Raw genomic sequence first — 20946 nt, forward strand, 5'->3', positions numbered from 1 at the left:
AAAAAAGAAGAAAGGAGCAACATACAAAAGCAACACAATTCTCATTTTTCCAGGCGCAAAGAATGGAGGAAGTACTCGACACATCGTATAATGCTTTTTGAGTCAAGAAAACATCAGCATCCTTTTTTATTCAGTGAAAGCATAAATGCAGCCACTTGCGGCTGTGTGGGAGACTGGGCTCTGTATTCCTGAAGTACCTGAAAAATCTGAGATCCAAGAGTTTGGACTGATTCAAGATTATCAAAGGTTAGACAAAAACAGCAGGAACACAGGGTTAAAAAGGACAGTCCTACTAACTGATCAGAATATTCTCTTCCTATTTTAAAACAAACAAACAAAAAACCCTAACTGAATAACCTATATCTTTAGACACCAGCTTTTTGCCAACCAGTTGACACTAACGAAGTTACTCTAGTCTTTTAATTGATATTTGCATTTATCCACATGTTGTCAGTGAGTTTAACCATTATGAAGTTTTATAGAGAGAAGAAAAAATACATTTTCTTAATACTCTATGGTTATAGTCTCATCTTTCTTTCTAAAATAAATTTGTTTTATGAAGTTTGAAGTTATAGTGAAAGAATGAATTTCTTGCATATTTTTTCCACAATGAAGAGCCTCTATTTTAAACTATCCAAACCATATCGGTGGCTATAGTAAGACAGGAATGCAGAGGAGATAATATTTATTTAATACTGCAAAATATAAGTAAATATGTATTATTATGATAAACCTGGCACCATTTTTATTCTAAGATCATTAAAACTACAGGAACGCCTACCTTTATTAGCCCTAATACATAAAAATATGGTTGTCCTACCAGGTTTCCTTTTTGTTTAGTCTGAAGATATTCCAAAATGTAGTTGTTAATCTTTTCTTGTTCCTATCATGTATTCTTACCATTACTTTGCTTTTCTCTTCATTTATAGTGAAACTACAGATTTAACAACATTTAATTTTACAGTACCGTTATCTCAAAACGGAGTTCAAGCTTATTAATGATTATCTCCTTGTAAATATCACACCCAGTCTTATTCTTTCTGGGTGTGCTACTTTGGTAATCAGATAAATAATAAAATTTGGTAGATTAAAACCTTCTTACAAAAATTGGAGTTTCTGCCACACCATCAACAGCCCAAAGGATAAATCATTTATCCTACCATTTCACAGTCACGATTTAGCACAAGGGTCAACTTTCCATGGAATATTTTTTTTTTATTATTATTATTTATTTTGCCTTTAAAAAGAAGGGATGAAAGGCAGCATTCTTTGCTTTTGTTGTCTTTTCCCCTTTTGGCATACCTGAAGAGAAAGAGGCAAGCTGCCCAGACTGAAGGCTCACCCAGTCTTCTGGAGAGCCAGTCAGGGCACGGATAACCCTCAACCTGTTCAATGACCACGTCTCTTTTTAAATGGGTGACAAAAAGGGAACGAGGGTATCAGCGCAGAAGGTTTATTATCAATGAAGAATATTTATGCTATCTAAGAAATGCTATGCACTTTCAGCTTGATAAATTCATATTTAAATCACAAGTGACTGCAGAAGTAGGTCTTGACACTTAGTACCTTTTACTTCTCAAGGGGATTGAAAAGCCTAACAACAAGACAGACCAAGCAATTCTGGACACATCTGGATGCTCAGAATCTTATGGTATGCCTTTAACAAGGAAAGCAATTACCTGGGCCTGTGGATCTCCTTTTCCTTGGGTTGTGTACAACGTGTTCACAGAGCAGCCCTGCGAACAATTCCCTTTGTTATTAAGGCAGTACTGGCTTTCCCAAGTCATGTTAAGATGCTGTTTCTACAGCTGTATTTTCCACAGCAAATGCTCTTCCTTCCCAAACTCACATGCTTAAGAGCCTTCTGTCTCGCATTGACACAAACTATTAATCTGTTTAAGATGGTCTAAACACTTTCGGCTGAAGCTGAAGAAACTACATTGAAGCTGCAGTTTTCATCAACACATTCAGGATAAGTAGCTTTCATCTAGATCCTGCCTCAACTTTATGAGTAGTTGGGAAGTTTTATAATCTTGTGATAAATTCTCCAGCACCTTCTGTACCCCAAAGCTCCTCTACAAGTTTGACTTGCTGCTGTTCCATTGTTACATTTTTCAAGCCTCACAGAACTGATACAATTGTCTGCCTCACACCAACCTGAAATACGGGCCAAGGTGCTGCTTACTGTGGAGCACAAATGTGCTTATATTATTTCACTTTAAGAATTCCCAAGATTTGTCCCAGGTACCTTAAGGACTTTACCTTGCAAACTTGCTCCCTTTGAACTCTGCAGAGTTTTAGCTCTTTAACATGTCAAGGTTTATTGCTAAAATTATTTAGTGATTCAAGTATGACTACGGGACACATAGTACAAAAATACCAGATAATTAAAAAACAGATGAGAAAAATTTCAGATTTCACAGTACCGAGCTGTTTGTTTTTAAGCTGTGTACAGTGCCCACATACCAAGCTGCCAACTGCAGAAGCACATTTTTATTTAAATAGACTTAATACAAACACAGATTTGAACACACAGAAAACAGAAGTCTTTTTATGTGGTAACTCATTATACTTTGCTTCTCCTCAGAAACATTAAAAGCATGAAGAGCAAAATACTGTAAATTCCAGGCTAGTGTCTTAATACAAAAATCATGTGTTGGAAATACATATCCTCTTCTACCAACAAATACAAAGATTTTCCAATTATGACCACTTAATGTATTGTTTCTAAAATGACTTTCTACAGAATCCTTTTACATTCAGAATCTGTCAAAGAGGCATCGCTAATATCTTCTGAAGAACAGTTTGGGCTTGTTATTTTGGCCTATAGCTATTCAGTACAGTAAAGAAAGATGTAAAAAAGACATTACCTAAATAAAGAAACATACAGACACGACGTATATTTAACTGTAAGTATCCCTGATCTCATCATTTTCCTGCAGGACTGCAGAGCACTCAGTAAAATTTAATATTGTGATTAATAACTTCCCCATACACTTTTCTTTCAAGTCAAAATTCACAAGTGGGAACAACTATTTTTCCACAGAAAAATGCCACCAAGTCAGGTGTTCCTATTCCTTTTCATGTCATAATTCATCTCAGTCAGCATACCAATCTGTGCATTATCCATATTGGCACCTTCTAAACTTCTAAAGCACAAGATGTTTTTCTGAGAGAGACTGATTCTCATTCAAACAAGAATTAAATGAGAAAACGTGTATGGCCTGCACTACAAAGATGAGGTTAGATACCTAAATGGATGTGCTCCCTCCTGGCTTCAGAATCTATAAAACACACTTATTACTACCTCCAAAAACAAACTGTGTATAGGAATACACTAAGAACACCTTTTTCGTTTTTTGGCTATATGGGAAGTCACAGAGGACAGACAACTAGACTGAAGACTCTCAATTTACCAGGGAGCATAGTCTGATGGAAATACCTAAGATATGCAAAATAATCTCCCTGTTATTGCTCTTTATGGTATTCCAGAGTCTGAGTTACACCAGATATGAGCTCATAAAGAGTAATAAGTAACAAGCTTAAAAATTGTAAAGGAATATACAGCAAGTCTTCTTAGTAACTGGCTTCTCTATTTATTATTTAAGGAAATCTAGAACCAGACAGTATTTCCCTCTCACTCAACTCCACATTTGAAGGAAAGGAGAACAAAACACTCAGAATTTAACCTGTTTTAGCATTTTTGCATAGGGTTTTCCTCCTTATGTTTCATTTCATCTCAGCTCACAGAGCTACCTCCTCTATAACCAATTTGAATTGTAACAGCAAAGCATCTGTAAAAGAAGCATAAGCAATATAGGTAAAGGCATTCTGATAGTCTTCTATAACAGAGTAAATCCCCAGGCTGAACAATTGTCTTCAGAACAATTCTGAAGACAGAACATAACATTTCAGATTTATTGATAGATTTAAATGAGATGCAACCTCCTGGAGTCAACCAGACGCTGCGACAATGCCAAAGCAAACGGCAACATGAAACCCTTACTGAGAAGCAAAGCGTGACACCGCCTGTAGCACATCACCCGCTGGTCCCTGCACCAGAACAAGCCGCTGCCAGGCTGGCATGGCTGGGCCTACCCGCTGCAGCAGCAGGGCCTCTCTCTGCTATCCACAAACCAACCGACAGCGCTGCACAGCGGGCAATTTCCGCACCTTCATAAAAAGATCATGAGGCTGCGTATTAGAAAGTAGGCTGCTTGCATTACTTAAACCAGAATACGGCAGGTATTTATCTGACTTAGCTAAACCCGTGGTAACCACACTGATGCGGCGGGTTGCAGAGATGGGCAGGAAGATGTGCATGCTCCAGTGTGTGTGCAACTGCACACCTGCTGCAGCTCCCTCACCACCTCTCCCTGCAGCACCTTTGGGCTCTCCCTGCTGCGCAATGTTTGAAAGAGTTACCTTCTCTCCAGGGGTCTGAACATGGGAAAAAGAAAAGGTTCCTAAAAGCAAAAATCAATTTATTTTACGTTTCAGCTTCATTCTTTCAAATGGTCACTATGCCCTCTTTGGAAAGAATTACTTTTTAACTAGCCAGCTCTCCTCTTCTGATCTCTTCCAAGTATTTACTGAGCAGAGACTTATCTTGAGGCATTCTTTTTCTATCTTGAATATTTTTTACTTTCAACAAACTAATAAAACCAAATAATAAAGTAATGAAGTTAAAAAAAAACCAAACCCATAGCAACCTTAACAATAACAAACAACTCAAACCAGTATGACTATGTTTAAACCTAGATTTGCACTATGCTTTGCTTTAAAGAAGAGTTTGCCAACTTCCGGATACTTTCCGGCCTGGAAAACAAGAAAGGACTACATAAGTTTCATTGTCTTACATTGTGTACCCGTACTCTCCACCTCAGAAAGATAAGCATTGCTTAAAAAAAAAAAGCCTGATAATTCATTCATTGATTCTTTGCTCACAATAATAATGTTAAAATTGAAGATTTAAACAAACCTTTTACACAACCACACCTGTTATTCTAATGCATACCCTCCAATGAATTTAACGTCCTGTCTCCAAACAACCCTGAGACTTGTTTTCAGCGTTCACAGAAATGTTTGTCAGAAGTTCTCCATACATAATCTTATCAATGCTTTATTTGGGTAACATTTTGTCCAACCTCCTTTTTCATATAACCTGAGGTCTTAAGATATTACTCATTCACTCATTTCAACGGATTTTTATCGTTTCATACTCATTTAAATTCTGAACTAGCGTCATATGCCATATTTATGCCTGCACGCTATCTAGATTGTGGTAATATTTTGCAATGTGTCTGATTTCACATGTTCTGCAGATGGATTACAGAGGGATTTGTAAAGCAGAATCCTCTTCTGACTCTTCTGGAAACAAAACTCTGTGTGACCGAAACTTGCTCACCCTCCTTATCAGTAGAAAGGGCCTTTCTTATGCCAGAAAGGGCCTAAATAATAAGTTTACATTCTCTTTGATTTCTAAAAATAACAAAAACCAAACTAGACAAAACACATTCCTTGGTTTTAATTATTTTTTAATGTTTATATTCAAGTTTCTGATCTCTTTCCTTTGTTTACAGAAAATGTTACTAAGGGAAAAACCTATCAATGCCTCCAATTATGCACTGTCAACTATGTAGATATTCTGAAATCTCTGTAATGATGAAGCACTTACCACAGAAAAAGAATTAACATTGCATATATAAATAATTAAAATAAAATCTACAAAAATAACATTGCATTGACTAGCAAATTCACCTCCTTAGTAGCTTTGGTGCTATCTTTTCTCTTCTTGTTTCAGACAGTGGGGAAAAAATGCTTGATCCTGCACTGTTTCTCTCTGAGAGCTTGGGGAGAATGAGATGAAACATATTTCTATTTGTTTTTATTTATCCCTTAACTGATTATCAGCTACAAGTTCAGGAAACGTGATTATTCATCTTAAAGGCAACTTAAGTGCATACAAATAAATTCTACTGTATAAAGTTCTATTTTTCCATTCCATGATTTAACAGACGCTGTCTCTTTTTATTATCTCTTAGTTCTTTTTTCTGTCTCTATTTTTCCTCAACCATTTCCAAAACATGTTATTCCCCACCTGTTTTTTAAAACAACACTTCATAACCCTTTTTGGTCATCTTCTGCACTGCATATCAACACCGCTCCAAAGTAAGACAAAACAAAACAAAACAAGAGAGAAAAATAATAATTATTTTTAGTCAGTCCTGCCCAAGCAATCATTCCCAGCTAAAGCACGAAGACACTAAAAATAAAGGTGGACAAGCAGTAACACTGGTCAGGACAACAAAGCCAGTGATGAAGACATAGAAGTGTCTTCCCCTTATTCAGATAGAGAATGATGGCAGAACACAATCCATGCCCACTTGCACCAGACAAACTGCATTCTTACCAGCTTAGCTTGCCGTGCATGTGATGAGTGTTTCTAGTGGTCAGTGTAGCATTCCAGTATTTTCACACAAGAAAAGCGCTGCAAAATAAACACGGCCTCCCCTGTAAACATAACCATGCACTGGAATGTACAGCCACAGCCCTATTGGAAGATGCAGGACAGCTTGTTTTTGCCAGATGCTGTTTAAGTATCTACTGTCACAGATGCCACCAACAAACTGGGAACAGGAGACATTCAGTAAGTCAGAAATGCAGTCCTCCCTCCCCACCTCTCCCTTCCAGGCTACTTAGTTTCCAAAAGTGCCTATTCTAATTTCAATTAAAACAAACCCGGGGATTATGTGGTTGACATCCTGCCTTTTTCCAAACCAGCGTTCATCCTTGTTATGTTCATCCATGTTACGTTATAGGTGACCGTACATTTTGGATAATCACGCTACTATTATTACTATTATTATTACTATTATTATTATTACTACACGTCAAATTATTATTAGACCTGTGAAAGGATATTACTGTGCTGCATTCAGATTCTTTGGTGGAAAGTTACCAATGTTTCAAACAACAAAAAAAATAAAGCACATCTGACAGCTAGGCCAATGTAAGTATTTAGAATGGATACAGACAGACTGAGGCTTGGCAACAAAATTAGAAGATACCATATTCAACCTTATACTAAGCCCCTGACTGCCTGCAAACATCTAGCACATTGCTACTTCAAGAGATCCCCCCACCAGCTCGCAGCCCTGCAGAATTCAGGCAGCATCACCCAGCTAACCCGAGGGCAGTAACGCTCTGCTACTGCATCTGGAAAGAAGACACAGGCATTCTAATTATCCAGCAAGGAAACGCAAGGGCCACAAGTGGTGACAGCCCCAGAACAAGCTCAGCAAACCCGCAGCTTGCAGCCAGCGTGTTTTAGGGTGTTTAAGGAGACAAGCTCTTTAGGCCTTGCTGGTTACTCCAAATGCCCAGACGCCCCCCGTACCCCTCCAGCGGCCACCCGGGCCCCGCAGCCCTCACACCTCAAGGTCACAGCGGGACGGCTGCGGGCCCTCCCCCTCACGGGACATCGCCCCCTGCGAAACCCACCGGCGGGGGGGCGAGCCGGCCGCCTCAGGCTCGCCCACCCGGCGCTGTCACCGGGCTCCTCCGCACCTGCCCCTCAGGCGGGGCTCGCTGCCGGCCCAGCCCAGCCCGGCCAGGCCCCAGGGGCGCCCCGGCTGCACCGGGGGAGAAGAGAAAATGGCGGCGGCGCATGGGGGGGGGGGGGGGGGGTCGCGTTACCTGAGCGACCCGCGCCGGAACGGCCCCGCCGCCACCGGCTGCCCCGCGCCGCCCTGCCAGCTCCCGGCGTGCACCGCGCCCCGCCCCGCCCCGCCCCGCCCCGCCCCGCGTGAGGCCGGCGCGCGCCTGCGGGGTGGGTTTAACGGTCGCTCCCCTGGCGGAGCGCCTCACAGGCGGCCGTGGCTGCCGCCCGGGTCGGGTGGTGGCGCTCGGCCGGGGGCTCGGTCCGCAGGCTGTGCCCAGCGGTGCTGGTTTGTCCCGCTGTCCCCGAAATAAGGAGGATAGCTAAGAAAAACGGGATGAGCAGTGCGAAATCAGTAAAAACACAAAAAATCACGGGTCCTCTAGTCGGGAGGGAAGGGAAAAAAGGAAAAATTAGCAGTTGGTCAAATAAAATTGTACATTTATGGTATAGTAATAAATGTCGAGTAGTTTGTGAACTCGTAGTACTCAGCCAATGAAGATATGGGAGGAACTAAGCAACAGGTAATTTATAAGGTTATGATATATATAAGCATCAGGTAATACATAAGGATATAAGGTTATGATATACTTTTGCTGGTCACTCCCGCTTGCAGGACACCCACCATTACAATCACAAATAAAAATGCTGCTTCACTGAGACTCTTGCCTGAGCCTGTGTTGTTGGCTGCAGGTTGTTTCTCACAAATTGTATTACGTGAGCAGCTTAATCAATCTTTCAAGCTTTGTCTGAAAACAAGTAAATATTTCTAAAATAAAGCCTGGGGAAAATCTTGTGACATAGATCACCGGGTAGTAGGTTACAAATCCTATCAGCCAGCAGTCTAACAAGGCAGATTTTGTTCTCCAAGCTTGGGGTAATAAACAGGAGATAGGATTCCCTTTCTCATTTAAACTGTTTATTTAGGATTCCTAAATTCCTAAATCCTACTATTAAGGATTCAGTATTTCACAACTTCACGTTTAGAAGCTGGCAGTTCCCACTGGTTTTTGTGAGACATTGACTACCACTACAGGTGTCACACTTCCAACTAAAACAGTGTGTATTGATGTGCTTTTCATTACAATGCCGTACAAATGCATCTGAGACTTAATCCATAACTATGGCTCAGTGGTGCTTGTGGAGCTGTTTGGAAGTGGTGGTCTTGCCAGAGGTGGCAGGACTTCCAGGAGGTAATGACATACCTTCACACGCTGCACTGAGGAGATCTCTGAGCTTACCCTTTGCTGAACTTTTACCAGTGCCAGTTACAACCTGGAGCTATCTTAAAAGTCCTGTGAAACTGTCGCATCAGTTTTATGTGCAGTAGCAATCCAAACAAAGCCCAACAGAACATCGCATATCATCAGGAAGGATATGGAGAACAAGAAAGAGGGAGGCGTTTGGCGTCTATATAGCCACTGCTCAGATTGATTCCTGTGTCAGTTCTTGTCTTCGCAGATTGAGAAGCTGTATGGTAGTTAGGGACGGCACAGGAGGGAGGGAGCCACTGCCCCACAGGGGCAATGACAAAGGCTGGAACGGCTCAGAAAAGAAGGCTGGGGAAAGATTTCATCAAGATTTACAAAGTCGGCATTATTCATATCGACGTCAAGAAGGAAATAGGCAGGGATGTGCCTTCCAGCACCCTTAATACAATAGCTAAATTAAGGAGCTCTTCCTAAATAGTATCTCCTTTTTGCCGACACTGGAGTCAAAATACCGGGCTAGGTGCGCCCACTCTGTAGGACATTAATGTTCATTTCTATATAATTATTTCACTGCAGAAACAGTGAGAAACCTAGGGCAGACAATTTTGAATATATGAAGCTCACACCCTGCAAGAAATACTTGAGATTATTTATAGCTTTGCAGTCTCGTGTAAGCCTCTGTCAGATCTGAAGTCTCTTAATAGGAGTCCTTTTTACTAGGAGCTGATTCTCTTGTCATGAGGTGAATTTTAGTGGTGTCTGACATGCGACCTGCTTGCTCAGAACAATTAAACCAGCAATATGTGCATTGGTTTGTGATGCAGTTGGAAATGAAAGCTGCCATATGGAATAAAATATTTTCTTTCTAAAAAAAAACAAAAAAAAAACAAAAAAAAAACAAAAAAAAACAACAAACAAACAAGAAACACCACACCCAGAACAACCAGAAAGTATAGTAAGAACACAGAGAGAGTATAGTGTGCATCTTAGAATACTTGATGAAAGTTGTGTATTATTAAAAATGCTTGGCTGAGACAGTTTAGCTGACGGTTGTCTGCCCTATTTTTCCCACAAAATCTAAACTTACACTGTCTACTTCCTTGAGGCTCTCCTAAGAAATCTGCTCGGTTTTGCCAACTCCAAGGACTAGGATTACTTCAAAGTAATCATGTCTTAGATAATAAATTGCTACAAAATTAACAAGTGCAAGCCTGCCTTTCTGCATGAAGTGTTGCAGACCATGTTTTCAAATAAGTGCAATCACAAAAAGCTTTAGGACTTTCCATAGAAAGTTAACGACATTGTAAAAGACTCTTCCCCCCCCATAAAGCAAAGGTCTTCTTTCCTTGGCGTCCTCAAGTACAGACTGTCAGCGGTCTCATACGCTGTGAGGGCAGTGTGCATGATGAAGTATGCAATGGTGACAGTGCTCAGACGGGTGTTCAGATGGATGTACGGCCGCTTGATAAAGGAGCTGCTGTGAGGCAGCGGGAAGCCTCACCCCAGAACAGGAGATGCCCGTGCTGAGGGTCCATTTGCTCTGAGTGCAGCGGGACAGCATTCAGAAGCTGGGTGAATGTGGACAGGGAGGAACTTGGGCAGATCTTGCGGGAAAGGGATGGGGGAGGTGGTAGTTCACAGGGCAGGTGGTGGTGCCGTGACACACCACAGGGCTGCTGGAGAGCCTGCCCCTGGCTCAACAGAGCCTCTGCTCAGACAGAGGTTGACCCCAGCCAGTGACCCAAGAACCCCTTCCAGCTTCTGGCTCACTCCCAGAGAGAGAATCAGAAGAGCAAAAGCAGGAACAGTTGTGGGTCAATATAACAACAGTTTGATAAGTGAAGGAAAGAAGAAAAGGTGATGCAAAGACAATCACTCCCTACGTCCCATAAAACGACCAGTGATGCCCAACCAGGCTGCTTACTGTGCTCCCAGTTCTTATTGCTGAGCCTGGCAGTATGTGTTATGGAGTATCTCTGCTCAGTTTCAGTCAGCTGTCCTTCCTGTGCCCCTAAAACCTCTTCCTCACCCCAACCACTGTTCACTGGGGGGGGGGGGGGGGGGGGGGGGCAGAGTGAGGAATTGAGAAGAATGCCATGGGACCATGCAAACACTGCTCCGCAATAACTAAAACACTAGTGTGTTAGAGAGAGCTGGGCCTGTTTAGCCTGGAAAAGAGAAGGCTGAGGGGAGACCTCACCAATGTGTATAAATATCTGAGGGGAGGGTGTCGACAAGATGGAGCCAGTCTCTTTTCAGTTGTGCCCAGCGACAGGACGAGAGGCAGCGGGCACAAACTGAAGCACAGCAGGTTCTGGCTGAACATGAGGGGGCACTTCTGTACTGTGAGGGTGACAGCACTGGGACAGGCTGCCCAGAGAGGTTGTGGAGTCTCCTTCTCTGGAGATACCCAAACCCCGCCTGGATGCCGTCCTGCGCAACGTGCTCTAGGTGATCCTGCTCGGCAGGGGGTTGGACTGGATGATCTTCAGAGGTCCCTTCACACCTCGGCCATGCCGTGATTCCCGCCGGCAGCCACCCGGGGGCAGGCGGCTCGGGCTCCCGGCTGCAGGCGGCGCTGTGTCGGGCGGCCGCGGGCCTGCAGCCGGCGGACGAGCGGCCGCTTCCTGCAGGATTTATGGGCGGCCGCGGCATGGCGGGGCCGTTCCTGCTGGAGATCCGGCGGGGGACGCAGAGCGCCATGCTGCTCGTCCGGTAGTGCGGGGCGCTGCCTCCCGGCCCCGCACCGGGGCTGGGGCTCCCCGGCGGGGCAGGAGCCGGGGGCGGCGCTGGGGTGGCTGGGCTGGGCGGTGGGGAAAGAGCTGACGGACCCCATCTTGTGCACCTGGGGCGAGCCTGAGCCGCCGCGCAAATAAACGCTTCCTGAGCACCGTGCTTTATTTATTTCTCCTGGTTCTTTACGCTCCCTCCGCCGGGAAATCCCCCCCCCCCCCCCCCCCCGCGCCGTAACTCCCGTGCTTTCCCTCCGCAGCGAGGCCAGCCTGCGGAGCCTGCCGGCGGACATCAGCCTGGCGCCGGCCCGGCTGGAGCTGCGGAGCGCCGGGGCCTGCGGGGCGCTGGAGCTGCCGCCAGGGGTCAGCCTGGCCCCGGGCTCCTGCCGCGGCCTGCGGCACCTTCCCGGCGAGTGCCTGCACCTCCGGCTGCGGCTGCGGGCGGCGCCGGGCGGCGCGGGTAAGGCTGCGGGCGGGGATGGGGATGGGGATGGAGGCTTCTTCTGGGGGATGCTGGGGTTTGGGGGGCCTGGGGGGCAGCAGCCATTCGGAGCTGGGGCTCGGGGAGGTCTGGAGCGCTGCTGTCTGTCAGGCTCTGGGGGGGACAAGGCGCTAGCCGGAGTTTGAGGCACGCCGTAGGTGTGTGCACCTGCTTTTTCTATAAGGCTCCTTTTGGGGTTCAGTTTCCAACTTAAACGGCAGCTCTTGGTGCAGTTTTTAATAGCGTACAGCAACTATTAGTTTTAAAAAGAAAAACCACATCAAGTGGCTTGATGAAAGGGAAACTGTTGCTGAATAACTCTGCAGGAGTTTGAGAGCTGTGTTCAGTTCCCTCCCCTTTCCCACATCACTTCATTTTTTTCCCCCCACTGCTTCAAATTTTTTCCCCTCCTTCCTCCACTACTTCAAAAATTTCCCCATATTCTATTTCATGTTTAAGCTAAAAATGCAGTAATGCAATTCATCCAAGTTATAGTGCAACAGTTGTTGCTGACCACTTAATTATAAAGACTAACCTTGGTTAGCCTTTAAAATTTTAAATTAGTATGCAGAACTGGCTGTCTCTTATGAATTTATGGGATGTTTTTAAGTACCTTTCACTTATGGTTGCAACCTGCTTCTTAAATACTGAGCACCGATGCTGAGAACGTACTTCTAGTCTTTGATTTCACAAAGTGGGCAATGCAAAGCCTGCTTATACGTGGAGCTAGGCTTATACTTTGTTTTTTTTTTCTTCCACCTAATGTTATTTGATTTTCTCTGGAGGCTTTTATATGTATATATATTTTTTAATTTGGAAAAGCTGTCTGAGATGTCTTCTGTGAAACTGTTTTCTGTCTGCTGGCCTGCAGAGGGTATTGCTCGCTCGCTGTTCATTGGGTAGTACAACAGTGGCTCTGTATCTTACCTGGCTGAAAATCTAAGACTACTGCCCTTTTTTTTTTCTTAACCCCCCACATATTTTTTTTGTTATATATTGGGATGTACTATCATGTTACAGAGATGCTTGCTAGCAGAACTCTAATTACTAAAGAGTAGGATTTAATTTTAACTTATACAATCTCAGCAATGATACCTGTATCTCAGCTCCTCCAGTTGAGAGGGTATGCACCATTAAAATAATTATTCACATATTGCTGCCCCTATTCAATAATATGGTTCATGAGATAGAGGTGGCAAGTTCTTCCTGAATCTCATTACTTCTATAGGTTAAAAGAATAAGGTTGTGTTTAGGATGTCAACATCCTGCTTATTTAGATTCTCGTCTTGTTTAAGTTTGAGGTGTTCAGAAGGATTTTTATGTATGACTGAAAATTTTACACAACCTTGAAGATTAATGCATCCTCTCCTGTTTGTAGAACTTGTTTATAATTTGAGGGAAAGCCTGAAACCCCAGAAGAATTGCATCTTTTACTGCCAGTCCTGTGGTGATGTCATAGTAGAAGAACGGTAAGTACTGCAGTGTCTTGTATTTATAGCAATAGATGCTATGCCGATTGGTATTCATGTTATTTGGTGTACTTAGAGAGATGAAAGATAGTTATTTTGAAATTGATAGATGAGAACACTTCTGAAGTACTGCTACAGATAACTAAAATCAAAATTACCTGAAACAGTTTTTCACCATTTATTAATTTACTTCGTTTCATTCTGGCTGGAAGGTAGAAATAGCTTACTAAGAGCATTGGCCCTGACAGGTGGGAAATCTCAATTCTTTTCTTGGTGGTTGTCTGCCCTGCCTCAAGTGAGACATTTTCTTTTGTGGATGGACTTCCCTATGCATTAAAAAAAAAAAAAAAGGTTACATTTGTACGAAGTAACATTTGTTATAAAGAAACATTTTGCGCTGGAAACATTGCAGTTTAAATGTTGAACACACATTGTTAGTTTTCATTCATTTAAAAATACTCATAGTCTTAATAGCTGGCATCTCTGCAATGTTGAAGGGAGTAAAACTGAAAATTTGAAACTAGACTTCTTCCTCTGTCCTTTCAGTTTTTTTTGTCAGTTTTGTTCATTCTCTTATAGATTCTCTTCAGTCAGTGTGCTGTAGTTATAAAGTGGCTGGTCAGAATGGGGTTGTTGTCAGCAGCTCCCTCCTATCTGTTAAGTTCAGGGATCCCTGAATTTGGGGAGTACAGGACCTGTTTCTTAGCTGTATGACTTGGCCTTATCTCTGTTCCTTACAAAGTCTGCAGAGTGAATGAGAATTTTAATAAAAAGCTTCTGCATTTTCTGGCTCTTGTGATGAACGATTTTGACAGCTGCAGCTGGATATGTACAAATTGCTAGAGACAGCCTTTTATGATCTGTGTCACTCCTAATACTCAAAATGGTAATACAAATGTAAATCTGTAAACTTCTGTTACTTTCCTGTCATACATATGGATTTATGGTTGGCGTGAACACAAATGAATGAGGGTTTCCTGGCTTTCTCTTATGAAATGTCTCATCAGAAAGTCTAGCAGTAACTCTCCTTGATACATTTATAGGGTAAAGAAACTTCTGATTTATACTCAGTAACATTTGCTTTCAAAAGATCTTGTACCTTGTATATTTCCATCTCTGAGTGGGCGATTTCCTGACTATCAACACACCAAATTCATATACATGGAATTTACGTATTGTGGTTCTGTATCCTAATACGTGACACAACTGGAATTTTCGAGAATGGAAAAATCAAGGCATGTTAATGCATTGCATGTAAACTGTTTCTCCTTGCAGGGGACCTCTGAACCCCTTGAATGTTACCACTAAAAAATATTGACTGAGATAAGGTTAGAAGAATGGAGCTGTCAGTTTGCCCAACACCTTCCATTCCAGCGCTCCCATGCTTCCAAAAGAAAGACAGTACTTTCAGAAACAAAGTTCACGTGTTGGTCTCTGCATGGTCCAAAGACCATGCTAATGGCAGCATGTCATGTGAGGGGGAACTTACAGAAGTGCAAAAGGAAATTAGGTTTAAATGAAAAAACATACTCTAAAGCTTATTTTTTTACCATTAGGGATTGCATAGGAAGCCTGTGGAATTTCTATCATTTTAAAGACTAGATTAAAGGTATACATTTGGAATAGTTTAAATGTCAATGCTTCCTTGAGGCAAGGAAATGGACTAGGTGAGTTCTTTCAGCTCAGTTTTATGTGATTCTCTCTACGTTTTCTAAGATCCAGTAGATTCATCTGTTTCCTTCTGGGAATCAGAGGTTAGTATTATGGTCTCTGCTTCTTCCACATTATCCTCATGTTAGAGGAAGTGGTCAGATTTTTTTTTTCCATGACTTAAGAGCTGCAAAAAAATTTTTTTTTTCTTTCTCTCCCTGCAGTTATGCTGTGTAGCTCATAGATAAAGTAATTCTTTAAGGCTTTCTGTCATAGAATCATAGAATGGCTCGGGTTGGAAGGGACCTTACAGACCATCTAATTCCAACCCCCTGCCATGGGCAGGGACACCTCCCACCAGACCAGGTTGCCCAAAGCCCCATCCAGCCTGGCCTTGAACACCTCCAGGGATGGGGCATCCACAGCTTCTCTGGGCAACCTGTGCCAGTGCCTCGCAGCACCTCTGAGTGAAGAACTTCCTCCTAACCTCTAATGTAAATCTCCCCCATGTTAGTTTAAAACTATTCCCCCGTGTCCTGTCATTATCTGTCCGAGCAAAAAGTTATTCTTCATATAAAAGTTCTTAGCGGTTGAATGCTGTGAAAAATATTTCTCATAAATTAACTACTAAGAAGTAACTGTTTTCATTTGTTTCAACTCTAAGAATCTTTACTCATAAGTATTCTATTGAAAAACTGATTGCAGGGGAATTCATCTAATTACATTCTAATTAATGAATGAAGATGTCTGCTCTTAAAGAAATTCAGTTGAATCTTTTTTCTTTCTCTTCATCTCAGATTGATCAAAAGGGTTATGTGTTTAATTTTGCTTCAATTTTACTTTCAGCTTCTGAATTTTTAATAGACAGGATGGTATTGCTGGCTGCTTGGATATCAGTTAATAACGAAGCTAGAGAGTATTTCTTCTAATCTAGTCTTAGAAGGATCTCTTTGGCCAAATCCTTACCTTAGCATGGAAGCCCACCAAAGAATGACATCTTTATGGCAGCTGTCTTAGACTAGTGCATAACTTTTAGTTTTTTTAAATAAGGTTTGTTACCTTGGCTTCCTCTGTTTGGAGACAGAGCTACCCAGAGGGAGAATCTCCTCTGTTTTGAATCTCCAGTGGGAGATTCAGCTTGACTGTATTAGATCCTTTCAGAAGAAGAAAGTGTCTCTCTGTTTCCCTCTGTCTATATGGCTATCTTGAAGTAGAAACCTAGCTGTTATTAGGGGTTAGTTTGGGGAGATGATCCCCTATGTTAACCAGGTTTCATCATTATACTTGCCAGCCTGAAGAGAGTCAGTACCTAGTAAACTTCAGGCTTCTTTTTTTTTGTTGTTTTTTCCTGGAAAGCTAATTTCATGCAAGAGTTACATTTTTCCAATGTGGGGACCCAGGTGGTGACCCAGAATATGGCTTCCCACCTAGGAATGGTGAAAGACTAAAATAAACTGGAAATGCTGTATTTTCTGTGTAACTTAGAGGTAGGAGGAACCTGGTTAGGAACTTCTGATGGTTGGAGTACCTGCTTTTGTTTGGCAAGAACTGAAGGTCTTCATGAAATTTCAAAGGGGTGTATTCTAGCTTTTGAGGTTAAAAAAAGGGTAATGGAAAGAAACTAGACAGCATTGGTTTGCAGCTTAAGGTAATCTCTTTTTTTTTTTTCTGTAACACTTGAAAAAGTATTGCTGAATAATACCAGCTCTTTTTTTTTTTCTTGTGGTAATATAAAGAACAGTACACGGGAATGAAGACCTTTTTCATTGTGAGTCCAGGTATTGGCACTAACTGTACAAAGCTGGGGAGAATAATCAGTCTTTAGACCTAGAGCAGAATAAAGGCTGTACCAGAGCAGAATTGTGATATCTCAGACAATATGTAAGACTACAGAGAGTGAAGGTGGTGACTAGTGCCAGGAGCTGACCTTACTAGTAATGCTAAAGCTGTGTCAGAGGACCAGTTATTCCAACTTTCATCTGCAGATGGGGCAAGCACAGTTGAAAATGAATCGAGGATCTATGAAGAAGGAAGTTTTTATGAAAGGTTTTGCTTTCACCCACCCAAGAATACAAAAGGTGCAATAAGCTACAATGGGAAGAACTGGCATCTTTAGAAAAGAATCATCTGTGAACTGCAAGAAAGAGATGGTGTCTGTGGTTTTGTGATTAATTACAAAGTAGCAACGTGAGTGAAGTGGTGTTTGCAAGTTTCTAATTAAGAGTGGAATCAAGAAACTACATGTAATGTCTGCTGTTGCCCAAAACATATACAAAATATGGGAACAAAAGGCAAACGTTCGAAGAAACTAACAGCAGAGATCACAGCGAAGAAACTAACAGCAGGGAGCGCAGCACTGCAGCTAACAGTGCATCTAGAAAATTGTTGGAGGAGTGCACACAGTTAAAAAATATTGTCCATTATTTTGGTAAAGAGGTTTTTATCCTAGTGCAATAGATATCTATAAAATGTAAACTAAAGCAAATGTAAATACGTGGACAGTATCCATCAGTGCTTCTGCACTCTTAATAAAATCTCATGTGGAGGGACCAGAGAATGTTTATGAGAACTGTAAGGAGGAAAGTACTGACCACTGACTCATAATGACCAAGATTGTATTTATATAGTGTATATATAAATATATTTATGTGTGTGTATTTATATGTATTATATATTAGTAGTATATATATTTACATGTATGTATTTATATTTATATATGTATTTACATGCATATATTCTAGCTTTCAGAGTGTGTTTTACAGCTTAAAACAGTGGTTCCAAATCATGGCTTTTAAAATTCTGTGACAATGCGGGTAACCAAAGAAAGTAAGTGGAGAAAAACACTGGTAAAGAAAGCAAAGCATGGTATCACCTGTGGCAGACTCCTTGGTCTGTATAGCAGACGAGGAGAAGTTTTGTTTTGTTTTCTGGTGTGTGACTTTTGAAAGTTGAATCTGAATCTAAACTAAGATTGCATTACTTTATTCTTTTTTTTCTTTTTTTTAATGAATACGCACTGTGGTATTTTTGTCAGGATTTAGCTTTGTTTCAAAGTCTGGTATCTGACTTTAAGGGGCTTCAAAGCACATGCTCCTTTGCTATGGAAGCATTCTTTTTTTATATGAACACTTGGTACAAGGAAACTTTATAATTAGTAATAATAAAAATAATCGCAAAATCTCCGTTGTTATATTTTTCATGACTGAGTAGATCTGTTTGATTTCTACCATCTGGGGGTGTTATGCGAAGTTCTGCTATATAATCTTTGGAGATTCACCCTTGGGAAATGCTTCATCACAAACTTGGCAGGGAACACTCAGCCATTGCTTTCTCAGAATTCATCCAAAGAACGTACCTTTGACTGAAAGGAGAGTCACTCACTGCCTTTTGAAGAAAATGCCATGCTTTTTTCTTTCCTTCTTGTAAGGAGCCCAGGTATTAGTGTCTTATAGAATAATATAATATATTGAAATATCTTTTCTTCTTCCCTCGTAGGAAATTTCTCAGAGTTCTCCCTCTCCCAAGTGAAAACTGGAGCGCTTTAGTTGAAGAGTGGTGTTGTCACCCTAACCCCTTTGCCAAAAGCACTTTGCACCCTCAGCGTGATGACTGTTTTCTTGGAGACACTTTTTTTCTGTTGAATTCAGGAAACGAATCGCATGTGCCTGAACCTCCCATATGCTTCTCAGAGACCAGCCATCATGCTTCTCAGAATGGCTCTACCTTGGTAAAGTAGTTTGTTTTAATAATTCTTAAGGGAATGTATTTGGACTTTCCTAGTAAAATGCTTATTTGTTACTGGCTTACACGTATTATAGGGATGTTTTGAAGGTCATAAAGAGTTGTTGACACTTGTCTGCATAGAAGCCAGAAAATATTCTAAGCTATTTTCTAAAGCATGCACCATGTCTTGATGTTGACCTAGATATACATGAAAATCTTTTCCTTATAAACTGAATTAGAAAACATTTAATGATATAGTTCTGAAACCAAGCATTTCCCCCTCAAAATATCCCGAGTGTAGGAAATCAGCATTTATTATGATCATAACTGTAATAGGTTAGGCATTTGTCTAGGGGTAGTGAAACAAATAACAAGGAGGAAACTGGAGAAACAGTGCTTTTTTCTGTCAAGATATTACTGGACGCATAACCATAATTATGCTCAAAATATGTATTTTTTATTTTTGTTAAACTTTAGAAAGACTTGGAAAATCAGAATGTGTTTTGGGGTTCAGATGCGGCTCTCATATCCTAAAAATAAAATAAGGAGGTTGTTTGACTGCTCTGTCTAGTGAAAGAGACCTGCCACCCCAGGCTGTAACTGTTGATGATGACTTTTCTAAAGTGTTCTAAAGGAGGAGATTATATCCATCACCTGAGTCTCTAGGATTAGGGGCTTAGAAATATCAAAATGTGTTGGGAAAAAAATAAATTTTAGGGGACACTGGAGTTTCAATAGTGGGATGAAGAAATAAAATGCAGTGCTTTACTCATCTTGGAAATCTAGCACTTGTATAAAAGTTGAAGCAATAATTTCTTTTTCCACCAGAACAGCATCCATGAACTTAGTTCATCAAAGCTTGCGTTTTCATAAAATCTTTTCTGCTAATGTACAGCTCGTCTATATTTATGCTGACAAAGATTGGTCCTGAAGATACCATCTTTGTTTTCGTCACACCACGTATTAAACCTGGTTGTTGAAATCCTTCAGCAGTTATGGGAACCGTTGCTGACTTGACAATGTCTGTGTCTAACAGCTGATGACTTGCTGTGTGGAGATTCCCAGCATCAAACTTTTAATCTGCTGAGAGTAACACCAGAGGCCCGGATTCTAGTTCACTGCTGCTGTTTACCATCATCAGGGATTTGTATTATCCCCGGTTAAATCACCAGGATTCTAGCAGTTCAATTGTTGCTGGTGTGATGCATCCAAGCGAGCCATCTGTTTGGGGAACAGTTCTGTCCTGCTGTCTGTGTCTGCAAGTCTTGCAGCTGTGGTCTCTTTGGTTTCGTGTTCCATTGTTCTTTGAAAAGCAGAGTCTGGGGAGGGGAATGTACGAACTGATATCCTAAAGGGATACCAGCACGGGAGAAGCAGGTTAATCTGGATTAACTCTTGGAGTTATTTGGCAATTGAAGTTATTTCTTCTAAGTATTCTTAAGAAGGCAGCTGAGTAGAAGATTTTGAACTTCCAAGAGGACAATGCCTTCTGCCACAGGTCTCCAAAACTAATCATCTTACATTTTAATAGTGTCAAAAGAGATCATAGAACAATGGGAACAAAGATGGGAAGAGGCAGGGTGCATGGAATTCATATTGCAGCCCAAAGAAACTGCAGTGGCCTGCCCAACATGCTTTTTAAATCGAAGAGAATTGATTTAAAGGGAAGGGCCAAGGAAGGGTTGTTTCTGAGGCAGAAACATGCTGAAAAGGATACGAGACAAAAATGTTTTTGGGATATGGGACAAAAATGTTTTCGAGATATGGGTCAAACCAGGATAATAGCAGAACTTTGGAATGTGGGAGGAGGCCATTTTCTGTCAGACACACAATGCTAGTTTAATATGATGGATTTTCACATTTGCTTTCTTAAACTTGTCTTGAAGTTGAGAATTCTTTCCTTGTTTGTGTCAGATCCTTCTTTCTACATCTTTCACACTTGTGCTGAATTCTAATTTCTGTGTTTGCTTATTTCTAGCATCATTCGATTGCCAAGCAAATGAGCAGAACTGTAAGATCA

The 20946-nt window shown here is 41.6% G+C and overlaps 2 protein-coding genes across 14 annotated transcripts in view; one reads left to right on the forward strand and one right to left on the reverse strand.

Moving 5' to 3' along the window:
* Positions 1–7810, reverse strand: part of DOP1A (DOP1 leucine zipper like protein A) — a 63300-nt gene extending 55490 nt beyond the window's left edge. For 7 of the 10 annotated variants that reach the window (XR_010830486.1, XM_066994615.1, XM_066994612.1 and 4 more), the window contains exon 1: positions 7699–7810. The gene's annotated coding sequence lies outside the window, so the exon portion shown is untranslated. Of the gene's footprint in view, positions 1–1679; positions 1737–6412; positions 6491–7503; positions 7646–7698 lie in introns of those variants that run through there. The other 3 variants (XM_048079866.2, XM_013180074.3, XM_013180073.3) reach the window with 3 other exon arrangements.
* Positions 7811–11437: 3627 nt separating this feature from the next.
* Positions 11438–20946, forward strand: part of UBE3D (ubiquitin protein ligase E3D) — an 81990-nt gene continuing 72481 nt past the window's right edge. For 3 of the 4 annotated variants that reach the window (XR_010830488.1, XM_066994619.1, XM_066994618.1), the window contains exons 1-4: positions 11439–11586; positions 11864–12063; positions 13463–13553; positions 18699–18930. Coding sequence is in view for 3 of the 4 variants with exons in the window: in XM_066994619.1 (XP_066850720.1) it covers positions 11510–11586; positions 11864–12063; positions 13463–13553; positions 18699–18930 (600 nt within the window). In the remaining variant the exon portion in view is untranslated. Of the gene's footprint in view, positions 11587–11863; positions 12064–13462; positions 13554–18698; positions 18931–20946 lie in introns of all 4 variants that reach the window. The other variant, XM_066994617.1, reaches the window with a different exon arrangement.

The sequence above is a fragment of the Anser cygnoides genome, chromosome 3, assembly GCF_040182565.1.
Source record: "Anser cygnoides isolate HZ-2024a breed goose chromosome 3, Taihu_goose_T2T_genome, whole genome shotgun sequence".
Taxonomy (NCBI): Eukaryota; Metazoa; Chordata; class Aves; order Anseriformes; family Anatidae; genus Anser; species Anser cygnoides.